Below are 12,700 nucleotides of genomic sequence, written 5' to 3'. Positions count from 1 at the left end.
TCTCTTCATTTCTAACACAGGCTCTACTACTCTTGTAAAAACTCTTGACAGCTCTTAACAGCTTTCCTCCTATCCCATATATCTGCAATACCTCCCACAGCACTTCTCTGTCTACCCTGCCATAAGCCTTTTCCAAATCTACAGAGCCCCCCCCCCAAAAAAAAGAACCCTTACCTTTTCCTAAAGCTTTCTCACATGTCTTACCACAAAAATCTAATCCACATAGCCCCTACCTTTCCTGAACCTACTGTTCCTCACCAATTACTCGCGCAAGTGAAAATTTCGTAAATAGATCGTGATTTTCCCATAAAGAAAAGGAAGGTTAGGTACTAGGACATTCGGAAATCCCGCCTTTTTATTTGGTTTCTGATTACGAGAACACTGGGGTATCGCAATTCGACAGGGGACGGTTTTCGAGGCGTCGAAACTCGATTTGTCGAAACGCGAATCACCTCTATCTTAGCAAACTAAGAAATTAGTGTTTTTTTGTGCGGTTTGAATGTCGAATTTGCGAGTTTAGGTGGTGAATTAAGGTTTAGAGGTAGGAATTTATTTAAGTCGAATCTTGTTGTCGAAACATGGACCGTCGTGTGTGCGCTCCCTAGAAACATATGGGTCCATTAAACTCAAATGAATGTGAATTGATCAATGTTTTGATATTTTAAACTGTAACAATTACACTGTAAAACAGGCAGCATAAATGCGCTTTAGTCCCATGCATTTAATACAAGTCGTAACATAAACAGTGTTCGTGCATGTATGTGTGCGTTTCCTAGATTCGTGAGGGTCAGTAGCGATTTTGGCCATATCTTAAATTGCATAAAAGTTTCATCACAATGTAAACACTCCTTCGGGCCGTGTCAATTTATTTTCACACATACTCTCTCACCCCCAATCCCCATCCACTCCCCCTCATGCATCACAGCATCATCCATACACATTCTCCATTCACCCCTATCTTCTGTCCTCTCCCATCCTTCCTCAACAGACATTCCCCTCTTTCCCAATGCCCCTTTTACCCCAACCATCCATCTCATCCTAGGTCGACCCCTCATGTTCACTCCTTCTACACCTCTTTTACTAGTCTTTCTTCACTCATTCTTTCAGATCAAAGAATATACCCATCTAAAACCCATTCATCACCCCCCCCCCCATCCCCGGCTTCCACTACACTGCTTGGGTCGAAGTCAATGCAGAGACGGCGTTTCCACAGTAGGACTCAACAGCCATGATTAGTTTACCCCCACAGCTTCACTGCATGGCAAACTCCTCCTCGTTTACTTAGAGTAGACAAGAATATCCTTCATGTCAAGACTTTTCATCCATCTACAACTATTTTCCGTTTGGTGAGGAAAGTCAACACTGTTTGGATTTACTGGCTACATTAGGAAATTACCACTACCTATATGCTGGCTGGGGTGGGCCACTCAACCTTGGAGATTAGGTTGGCTAAAGTCAGAGGTCTTCAACTTTGTATGCATGGTGAACTGGGGATCACCAATGTAGTGTCTTCCTACTTTTGATTCAAGTGGTTGCGTGACCTCGTCCTGTCAATTGATTGAACTGTGGAAAAAGTATGGTAATGAACCATGCTTCAATATGGTATATACAGGCCACAGACACTATTCAGATACATGTAATACTAACTTGGCCAACTTTACAAAAATCAAAGCAATTTGTTTTTTTATTTTGACATTCTGATCATGATCATAATTTTGCTTGTACATACATGCATACATATACCAAAGTTTTTTCCCTTGACAAGGGAGGTAGCCAAAAAAACAAAGGCATAAAACCATTCCCACCCATTCCATCCCTAATACACTCCACTCCCCTCCACCCTCCCTCTTATCTTGGCACCTCCTGGATGATGGGTCATCCCTGCATCCTGTCCACTGCCCTGGGTCAGAAGCAGTGTTGCAAGACACAGCAAGGCCGCTTCATAAAATTGGTGACCCCTGCCCCATGCAGAAAAGAAGACAGGGAGAAATCCCTTCAGGCTGCTTCAAATTTTTCTCACACATACTACCTCACCCCCCCATCCCATTTGACCTCATCCATATACAACCATTTTCCATTCACCCCTGTCTTCTGTCCTCTCCCATCCTTCCTCCACAGACATTCTCCTCTTCCCTAAAGCCCCTTTTACCCCATCTATCCATCTCATCCTAGGGTGCCCCCTCATGTTCACTCCCTCCACACCTCCTTTACTAGTCTTTCTTCACTCATTCTTTCCATGTGTCCAAACCATCCCAACACTTTCATCCATCCTATCTCCCAATTCCCTTACCCACCCCCATTCTCCTCCTCATTTCTCACTCTATCCAGTCTAGTAACCCCCATTATACTACTCAGATACCTCACATTCAAACTCCTCTCTTATGTTCCATGTTTCTGCCCCATACAGTGCTGTTGGCATAATCACTCCTTCATACAATCTCCTCTTAGCATCCATTCCCAAATGTCTATTTCTCATTACACTTTTTAATCCACCAAGGCACTTACTCGCTTCCCTCAATCTACATTCTACCTCCACCTCCACTCCTCCCTTTCCTGCCACATTTGCACCCAAGTATCTAAAACTATCCACTTCCTCCAGTCCCTTTCCCTTAATGTTCACTTCCATTCTGCTGCCACTTTAACCCCTTGTACATCTCATCACCTTACTTTTACCCACATTTATCTTCAGGTTCCTTTTTTCACACACTTTCCCAAGCTCTGTTACTAACTTCCTCAATCCCTCCTCTGATCCTGCTACAAGTGCAGTGTCATCCACAAACAACAGCTGGCTCACCTCCCACTTTTCTCCATTTTCCTTAACCATCTCCAATCCCCGACCCACCACCACCCCATCTGTGTATAAGTTGAACAGCCAGGGCAACATAACACATCCCTGATGAAGTCCCACCTTTACCTCGAACCACTCTCTCCATTTCTAATCCTGACACACGCTCTACTACTCTTGTAAAAATTCTTGACTTCTCCTTAAAGCTTTCCTCCTATCTCGTATATCTGCAAAACCTCCCATAGTACCTTGCTGTCTACCCTCTCATAAGCCTTTTCCAGATCCATAAAAGCCCAAAAAACATCTTTACCTTTTCCTATAGCTTTCTCACGTATGTCTTACCACAAAAATCTGATGTACGCAACCTCTACCTGTCCTAAATCCAGTTCTTCACCAATTACTCCCCCTGTTCCTCTCAATCAAGATCCTCCCATAAGCCTTCCAAAGTACACTCAACAAGCTAATCCCTCTGAAACTACTACACTCACACTTGTCCCCTTTTCCTTGTAAAGTGGAACTATACAGGCAATCCTCCAGCACTATACCCTCTCACAAACATTAAATAACCTCACCAGCCAGTCCACCATCACTGTACCTCCTTTTTTCAGACATTCTGCATGGCATCCATCCAGATTAGGTGTCTTACCTGCTCTCATCATCTTAACAACAGCCTTCACTTCATCCTTATTTCTCCTCACTCATCACTTCCCACTGCAACTACCTTTCCCTCCCTATCCTACTTCACATTTAGTAACTCCCTAAAATACTGTGCCCATCTTCCTCTTACTGCTTATTCCTTGTAGGGATGGAATATACAGTATATATATATTTGCCTGTGACCAAAGGCACGACAACTCTGCTGAAACTGTAAATGCCAATGAATATAAAGCTATTTTCTGTTTTATACTAAGACTTCCATGGTATATCAGGAACTGAGAAAAATTATTTACTAAGGCAGTAACTGCACAGAGAATAGTTCTAATGGTTTAATTTTTTTCCCAAGGAGGATGTGCAAGACAACAGGGCAGCAATTTCTGTTCAAAACTAATTTCCATGAAGACACTACTTCCATAGAAAAAAAAAAAACATTCAACAGGTATGAAAATAACATCAGTAAGTTTTTAATATATTTTATTACATACATTAGTATATTAAACAGATAACTTGTGAATTCCCCCATTCCCTTGCCACATATAATATATTCCTTTGTGTAGTTCTCTCTGAAGGAAAACGAACATATACCAAAAGGCATTTTTCCTTTTATAAGAGAGGTGGCCAGGTCAAAGAATACACACCCCCTACTCCCATCCCACACCCATTTGTTGTCCCTCCCATCTTAGCACCTCAAGAATGAAGGGTCATCCTACTCCTTCAACACAATGCAGCATGACACAGCAAGGCCCAACAGACTCAGCTAGTTCATTCCCACTGCTTCTTTACATGGTGACCCACCCCCTCCATCCACTCAAGAAATATATGGAGCAGACAAGAACATCCTTTTGGGCTATCTTATGTGTTCTCTTCCTTACTTGTCACACACATTCTTCTTGCATCCAATGTCTTTATTGATATTTGCTTTTAGTTTCTCCCATCCACTTCTCCTTTTCACACTTTTCTTGCTAGTCTTTCCTTGCTAATTCTTTCTATATGCCCAACCCACCTTGGCATTCTTTTGGATCAACCCCATCGGCCAGCTTTCTACCCTCCCTCTGTCTTGCCATCTTACTGATTATCCATAAAAGACTGATATTTCTAAAACTACTACATTCATACTAATTCCTCTTTTCCCTTGTATAGTGGAACTATATACATGCACTCCAGCCCACAGAAACATTTCTTCCCTTAAGTACACATTTAACAATCTTGCTAGTCATTCTACTATAACATACTGTTCCCTTTGTGAAGACACCATGTAGTAGAGTACAAGCTTCTGCACACTGTATGTTTGTGTGCATGTCAATTAAACAAATTTTTTGTGCACTGATCAAAATGTTCTGAAGAATTCTTGACACTTTCCGTATTGTGGGTATGGCTAACATGGCCAGCATACTACAAATATGAAAGACAATTTATATGAAGATGGAGTACCATTGTATTCATCTAGTGGGGTCTCCATATACAACATAATCCATTCCAGAGCCCCATTCATTAACTAAAATATTTGTTATGTGAGCAACTGTTAATATGAAAAATATTGTTTTAAGTATAACATTGAAAATTTGTAAGCTAAGTTCACAGCTTACAAAACAAATAGTGACTGGATTGCTTGGGGATGCAATTTGCTTCTAGTTTGTTGTTAAATTTCTTCATACAGCAAACCATTCACATTGGGGGACCCCAATTTACAGTGCTTGTCACTGCATTATGCCGGGTGAGTCCCCGGCATAATGCCATGACGATGAACAATGGCCAATGGCCTACCATACAAGGGGGTGTTTTTCCATCACGGCATCATGCTGGGTACCAGCTGTTAGCATGATGTCACTGCCTCCCAACAAACACCACATTCCAACTTGATGCCTGAGTGGCTGCCATGGTGAGAGGAAGTGTTGAACCTTTGTTCTCTCATTTGCCCCATCTTTTGCCTGGATTTCTCTTGGTTTCTGGGCTGTAACTTGATGACTATGGGTAAAAAGTCATTAATACCTATAACTATAGCTCAGATCACAGGGCTTCACAAAGCTGGGCTCAAGAGAAATAGTGGTGAATGTTGGTGTGAGTGAGGAAGGCCAACAGTGGTGTTGAGTTACCATCTCCTAAACCTTGGCCTGGCCCCTCAAAGAAGACATCTGTATGTACTTCTGTGCTCAAAAAGCAGCTAGAGAGTACACCTGCCATAACTGCTAGACAATTTGGAAAAAAAAAAAAAAAAAAAATTAAGCAGAGGTGTCCATAAGAACAATCAACAGGTAGGTGGCCGAGCTGGGCTGCAGTAGCCACTAACAGGTTAAGAAACCCATCCTTACGAAGTGGCAGAAGCTGCTGGATTTTGCACCTAAATATCATAATTGGATTCCTCCTCAGACCCTCAGGAATTTGTGTGAGAGTTCCTAAATGGGTGAAGGATTTGGTGAAGCGTAAGGGAGGCAGTACCAAATATTAGAACCTTGGGAAGTGTGCAAATATATTTAGGGTATGTGTTTGTGTTTTGGGCTGTTGGCATAATGCCATGACAAGCACTGTATGTCCCCTGAAACACTAAAATGTGTTAATTTTTTAAACAAAGACGAATGATACACCAAAATCTTTAATGGTGAAGCTTAACATACAAGTAACTTTTGCCTTCATGGTACAAATCTATACTTGTTTGTGAATGCCTGCAAGTATATTTAAGAAGGTAATCACTGGTAACATGAAACATCACTTAAAGAAAAGTGAGAGAAAATGAAAGACAATTTTTGGAGACTGTCAGGCCCCATCCAAGGAGGAACTAACACCACATGTGCAAGCAAAAGTGACACCATTCTCTGCATGTGAAAGAACATTTAATACACATAATGAAAAGCTGAAAACCCCATTCAGATTTCTACATGGACTGTAACTATTTACAGATGCAAATGGTAGGATACAAACTTCAAAACTCACACATGAAAATTAAACTCATGACTGCTAATTTCCCAGACCCCATCTAAGTGTCTCCTTCAAAAGCAACTTGTGTTTCTGTATGCACATAGAAAGGTCCTTGGGTGAAGTATTTCTCGAAGCGGCTCATGTCAGTGTCCGTGAATATGGAGTGTGATGTAGGTGAATGCACCAGAGTTGTGACGATATCCCACTTGGCTTCCTTGCCTGCCTTGTCAGGTTCAGTTGAACGGTCAAGGAGGTACTCCACCATGCCTGGAAGGAATTGCAAAAAGAAAATAAGAACCACTACTTGTTCTAGAACACATATTGCCTTCAAACCACTTAAGTCACTTACCAGGTTCTACTTTGATCATCTTTTGGCCCCATGGTAGCTGGGCCACCACATTAATGATGGCCAGGGATGTACAACGGAGCTCAGGGAAAGGCTGCCTTGCAATGTTCATGATCTTTGACATGTTGTTGCCCACCAGCTCTTTCCACCACTTTTCTGTTATGGTTATGACATCTGTTGTTTGCCACTCTGCCTGTAAATTGAAAAACCAATGTGACACATGCAGAGATGATTTTCTTCAGATCTTTATGATCAAACTAAGTAACCAATGGAATAGTAATCTTTTGACAAGTGAAAAATTTTCAGGACGTCAAAAGAATGTGGGCAAACCCAAGATACAGTGAACAGGTCGGTTCACTTTGGATATAAAACTAATGTCATGAAGAGGCAGAGCAGAGACAAAACAAGTAGTCAGTTGATATCATATCACTGGTCAATTGAACTGTTCTATAAGACCTCTAGCAGACTTGAGAATTTAGTGGAGAGAAAAAAAAATTCTACCCAGAGATCCTCTCATCTCAAGAAGCTGGTATTATATACAATAAAACATTTCAAGCCCACAAGTGTTTAGAGAGGACACTGATTGACAATCAGGAATGATCTGAGACACAATAAATCTGAAAAAAGAGGGTACTGCAAGGAGAGAAAAAAAATCAAGGTAGAGGACAGGACTGAGAAATGTTGCAGGTTCCACCTAAAAAGCAGTGTGGTATAGCAAGCATTAGGAGGTTTGAGATTGTGAAAACACCACAACAGTTGTTCTGTTCTCAGTTGTGACATTTTAGGCTACACTGCTTCCAGAACTTATAGTTCATTTATTAGTTACAGAACAAGGAATGACTTGCAGCTGAAACAGACATTTACAAGTAAATCAATGGTACAGTGAGTGAAACTGTAAATGTTGCATACCATATATAAGCTGAATTCACAGTGGTAGTGGAAAGTATGGGCACAAAATTACAGGTGCCCAAACTTTGCTAAACTCAAACTGTAACATCATTTAGACAAGACAATATGCACCACTTGGCAACTCTGTTTAGTCGCTCCTGGAACCAAGTGGTGTCAGTTTGTGGACTAGTCAATTTTTTGCAGTGGTCTCTGTTTTTGTGCCTTAATATCTCTGTAATGGGAAGTGGTAAAGAGCTAGATGAGACACATTTGTTGCTATTATAACCCTCTATTAGGAGGGATACAAGTGTAAAGATATAGCTACTTTTGTGGGAATTGGAGTGCGACAAGTGCAAAAGTTGACCAAGAAATTTCAAGACTGAGGCTAAATGATCAGAAATACATCTTGCAGACATCCTGCAGCAGTGCAGGGTTATTTTCCTTCATTTTTTGAGCTGTGAGTGTTGGATCTTTCTTGGCCAACCAGAGCGAGGCTTGAAGGTAGGAATGGCATCATCTGTCTTGACATTTCTTGGTCCACTTTTGCACTCCAATTCCCACATGAATGGCTATATCTTTACTTATATCACTCCTAATCGAGGATTATAATAGCAACAATTGTCTCTTCCCATTACCCCATTACAGAGATATCAAGGCACAAAATCTTGACTGGTCCACGTGAAAGATGCTAGGAGTGAAAAATAGTGAAAAGTTTGATCGGAAATGGGTATTTTTCGATTAGCAAAAGTTTGGGCATTTGTAATTTTGTTGCCAGATACACTACATATTTCACCTCAGAAAATGCCTTCCTATTTTTGTCATGAATAAGCGGCCGCAGGGAGTAGGAGTCGCATACTTTTGATGAGTACTGTACCATTATGATATGTCACATGCCTGACATAGGTGCCTGACAGGCATTGGTCCCCTTGCAATACCTCCACATTCCCAAATTGTAGCATCATGCCACCATGCAATGGAAAGTTACTGAAACAAGTACATAGTGTCACCAGACAGCTCATTTATCATTCCCTTGTACCTACCAAACTACATAATTATAACTACAAACCATACACCATGTCAAGACAGATTCACTAATACTAAACAGATCCATTGCAATGCAACACACAAATAGTATAAATCCCAAACCTATGATTTGTTAACCCTCAACCAGATATGCAAATATAGGCATATATATATATATATATATATATATATATATGCGCAGCAACTGTGTCGCCACAAGAGAACTCTCCTTTAGAGTCCACAGGTGCTCCCTCTAAGGGAGAGTTCTCTTGTGGTGATGCAGTTGCTACATATATATGTGAATAAGCTTATCTTTGCATATCTGGTTTAGGATTAGTAGATCATAGGTTTGTGATTTATACAATACTGTTTGTGTGTTAGTTGCATTGCAATGGATCTATTTAGTATTAGTGAATGTGTCTTAATTTGGTGTATGGTCTACAGTTATAATTATGTAGTTTGGTAGGTATAAGGAAATGGCTGATGATCTGTCTGGCATCACTACATACTAATTTCAGTAGCTTTCAATAGAATGGTGGTGTGATGTGTGTTGAGTAAAATTTTTACGATTTGGGAATGTGGAGGTCAGCAAGATTGGAGATATTGCAAAAGGCCAGTGCATATCAGGCACCTTCAGATCATGTGTCAGGTATGTGACATATTGTAATGGTATATGGATACACCCATACTAGTATGGTACCCTATTCAAATCATACTAACGCAAGTAAGTACATCCCATTCATAATGAAATGACAAATTTATCAAGAAATGACTAACAAATTTTTACATTCTTATAGTTTTAAGATCAAGATTCACAACCACACATCTAGCTGATCAAAGTGAAAATACATCAACTGAAGTATGTGCAAGTGCACATGCATGACATTTAACAAGTTCTTATGAGTAGCAATTAACCTCAAGATAAATGTAAAAACATGCTCAACATAATTTTATTTATACCTGCATGACCAAAATCTGTCCAAAGGATAAAAATGACTCCATCACCATAACCCTACTGCAACTATGGTTATTACTTACCATAGATTTATTTTGTCAAGAAAGCTACATCAGCTGGAGTGTTGTCCTTGAATCCAACACTCAACTGATATTTGTAGCGAACTTATTAAGATGGTTAATATAATGTAAGCATGCATTCATCATGTGTCCTGTGCCTGTTTCTTCATGTCTGACATACACCTGAGGCACAAAAAGTGTTTTGGAAACAAGACTAGCATTTATCAACTGTAAACAATGGCAACTTGGTCACCATTCCCACACTTGACTGCTCAGGGCATGGTTGCCTTTTGGTAGAATGACGAGAAATAGGTCTTTAGGGATGAATGCAAAGAATAGTTTAAACAATGGAATGATTGTTGAGTGTAGAAAGCAGGATTATTTGAAGTGAGCTTGAGAGGAAGATCAAGAATAAAATTGATGGATGGGGTGAAAGGAGTCTTGGATGTCCATGGAATGTCTGTTGAACAGAGGTGAGTGCAAAAGAAATTGTGAAGGGATGCCATGTCTTAAAGAGATGCTATTCTTGTCTGTTTCATTATTTCTTTTTGAGTGGCTAAAGGAAGGCAGGGGGAGGAACAAAAACTAGATCTTGCTATTGGGATATGTTGCATTGTTTTTTACCAAAGCAATGATTCACCATGGTCTTGGTCTTGTATCACATGTTGGACTTGTGATCAACAACTATTATCCTCCCAGAAAAGAGCTGAGCTCATATCCGCCCAATCTATGGGTAATACCAAGATCTTAAACACACGCACCCCCAACTCTCTGCCCACGAGAGTTGGAGGGCCAGCTCGCAGCACACTGATGCTGAAATTGACTCAAGCCTGGGTGGGAATCAAACACTGACTGCTGGAGTAGCAAATGTACCACTGTGCCAAAGTAAATGAATGGGTTCTCTTCATGATGAGGATGTACTATGACTCTGCCACTGTTTCTATAAAGTACCAGTTAAACCAAATGCAACACAAGGAATGGGGAAAAAGTAAATTGCATGCCACAGACAGTCAAATGTGTGGGACGTGGGCAAGTTCCCAACACTAAAAGAGCTATCACTGTTTAAGAACCCATTTTCCAAAATGCTTTTTCCACCTACTGTATCTAGCCCATTAAACTGACCAGATCCTAAAGGAAACTTTGTTTTTTCCCAGAGAATCAGAGTAATTACCTTTGAGGCTATCTATTTATAAGCACCAGTGACATTAACTTATGCTAGTTAATTTCTGTTTAGATAATTCATTCCTATTTTCTGTTTAAGTGGTCACAAAAAAAAAAAAAAAAAAATTATATACTGGTCCTAGTTCCTTGCCCAAGCTGAAAATATATTAAGAAGGAAAGTCCTGCTTTGCTTATAGGTGCTACCCCTTTGCCCATGCCGAGAATTTATCAATACTCACAACCAACTAGTACACCAGGAACGTCTTGTGATATCTTTCCAACTTGAAAGGGCACCAAGTACACCGTTAGGAGCAATAGCAACTAGACCATTACAATCTTCCACCTTCAAACTTCTATGATCCAGTACAAGAATGTTTGCCACGTCAGTTCAAGTGCACCCCTGCAGTTGTTTAGGAGAAGAGTTGGAGGGTTGCAATCAAAGGTTAATGATAAAGAGCATCACTAAGAACTATATCCTCACTAGTAGTCTCAAGATGACTGATTAGCCTATTCAACAACAATCAATGGACCATTGATGGATAACTAATGGTGGTGGTCCTGCAAGATGGACGTTAGAAAGAATAAAAAATTTCCACTGCTCATATTCAGAACCTGTAAACACACCTTCACTTACACATGTGTATGCAACCCTGAGAAGCTGGCACTCTATCTACAGCCCAAGCCCACAATACCTATCAACTTCGACTATTTCCCTTTACTTTCTCACAATGGATGATCTGATGACTGTTAACTACTTTCTTCCCTATAGTAGCTGGTGATAGAAACTGACCCGTTGAAATACAACATGGATAATTCAGCTTTACTTCCCACAGGCATCTTTGGGAGAGCCCAACAAATACTACTGGCTAATGTGTGCTGCAGATTTCCAGTTATTATTAATAACTAGGATCAATAGCTTCAACAACATGAACTCAAATTCTCAAAACCCAAATATGTCATAGAAATATAATCTAATTAGTCTTGTACTTTAGTACTTCACTGAATAAAGATCTGCACTATTAACTGACATTTACTACTTTCCTCATACTGACTTTTTCTGTATTTAATCTATTACATCAATAATACAGACCTTAAATTCAACTAATATAAAACATTATAAGGGGGAGGGTTAAGTCAAACAGAGACATCTTATCTAAGCACCAGGGGTCAAGGATTACTCTGCTCCCTGCCAGATGGTTTGGACTGAATGCAGTGCAACTCCTTAAGGAGACAGGTCATCCTTGTATACAGATCACTGCCCTGGGTCTGAAGCAATGGAGCAAGAGAGCACATCCAAGGCAAGACCATTTCACTTAATTGACAACCACTGCTCATGTAGAAAATGTCATTTACACATAACCACTCCCTACCCCCATGATCCCTTCCTTGCATCACAGTATCATCTATACACAGCCATTCTCCACTCACCCCAAGGCATTTACTTGCTTCTCTCAGTTTACAACTTACCTCCACCTCCTCTCCTCCCCTTCCTCCCACATGCAACCCTAAATACCAATAGCTATTTACTACCTCTAGCCTCTCTCCTTAAGACTTACTTCCAACTCACTGCCATCCTCTCCCCTTGTACATCTCATTGCCTTCAGCTTTCTCCTATTGCATACTTTCCCAAACTCCATCACTAACTCCCTTTATACCCTGCCACAAATGCAGTGTCATCAGCAAATAACAACTTACTCCCCTCCCACTTTTCTCCATTTTTTTTTTTAAACCAGCTCCAATACTCTTTCATCAACCCTATCTCCCAACTCCCTTTCTACCCCCGTTCTCCTCCTCACCTAATTTCTCACTCTATCCAGCCTAGTAACCCCTATCATACTTCTCACGCACCTCATCTCAAACACATTCAAACCATAAAGGCTCAAAAAACATCCTTACCTTTTCCTAAAGCTTTC

General features: G+C 40.5%; 1 protein-coding gene and 1 long non-coding RNA gene across 4 annotated transcripts in view; one reads left to right on the top strand and one right to left on the bottom strand.

Annotated features, from left to right (window-relative positions):
• The window catches only part of LOC143027122 (uncharacterized), an 87,647-nt gene extending 75,996 nt beyond the window's left edge, over positions 1 to 11,651 (top strand). The window contains exons 2-3 of the long non-coding RNA XR_012966571.1: positions 3,789 to 3,881; positions 11,621 to 11,651. This is a non-coding gene — a long non-coding RNA (uncharacterized LOC143027122). The remainder of the gene's footprint in view (positions 1 to 3,788; positions 3,882 to 11,620) is intronic.
• LOC143027120 (26S proteasome non-ATPase regulatory subunit 5) overlaps positions 3,900 to 12,700 on the bottom strand; it is a 28,332-nt gene continuing 19,531 nt past the window's right edge. For all 3 annotated transcript variants that reach the window (XM_076188150.1, XM_076188149.1, XM_076188151.1), the window contains 2 exons: positions 6,705 to 6,894; positions 3,900 to 6,622 (listed from right to left, as the gene is read on the bottom strand). In XM_076188150.1, the coding sequence (XP_076044265.1) occupies positions 6,414 to 6,622; positions 6,705 to 6,894 (399 nt within the window). In that variant the 3' untranslated portion in view covers positions 3,900 to 6,413. The remainder of the gene's footprint in view (positions 6,623 to 6,704; positions 6,895 to 12,700) is intronic.

Source organism: Oratosquilla oratoria, chromosome 7 (genome assembly GCF_046742065.1).
Source record: "Oratosquilla oratoria isolate Oo_2021 chromosome 7, ASM4674206v1, whole genome shotgun sequence".
Lineage (NCBI taxonomy): Eukaryota > Metazoa > Arthropoda > Malacostraca > Stomatopoda > Squillidae > Oratosquilla > Oratosquilla oratoria.
The sequence above is the reverse complement of the archived record's forward strand: the minus strand, read 5'-3'. Positions and strand labels throughout refer to the sequence as shown.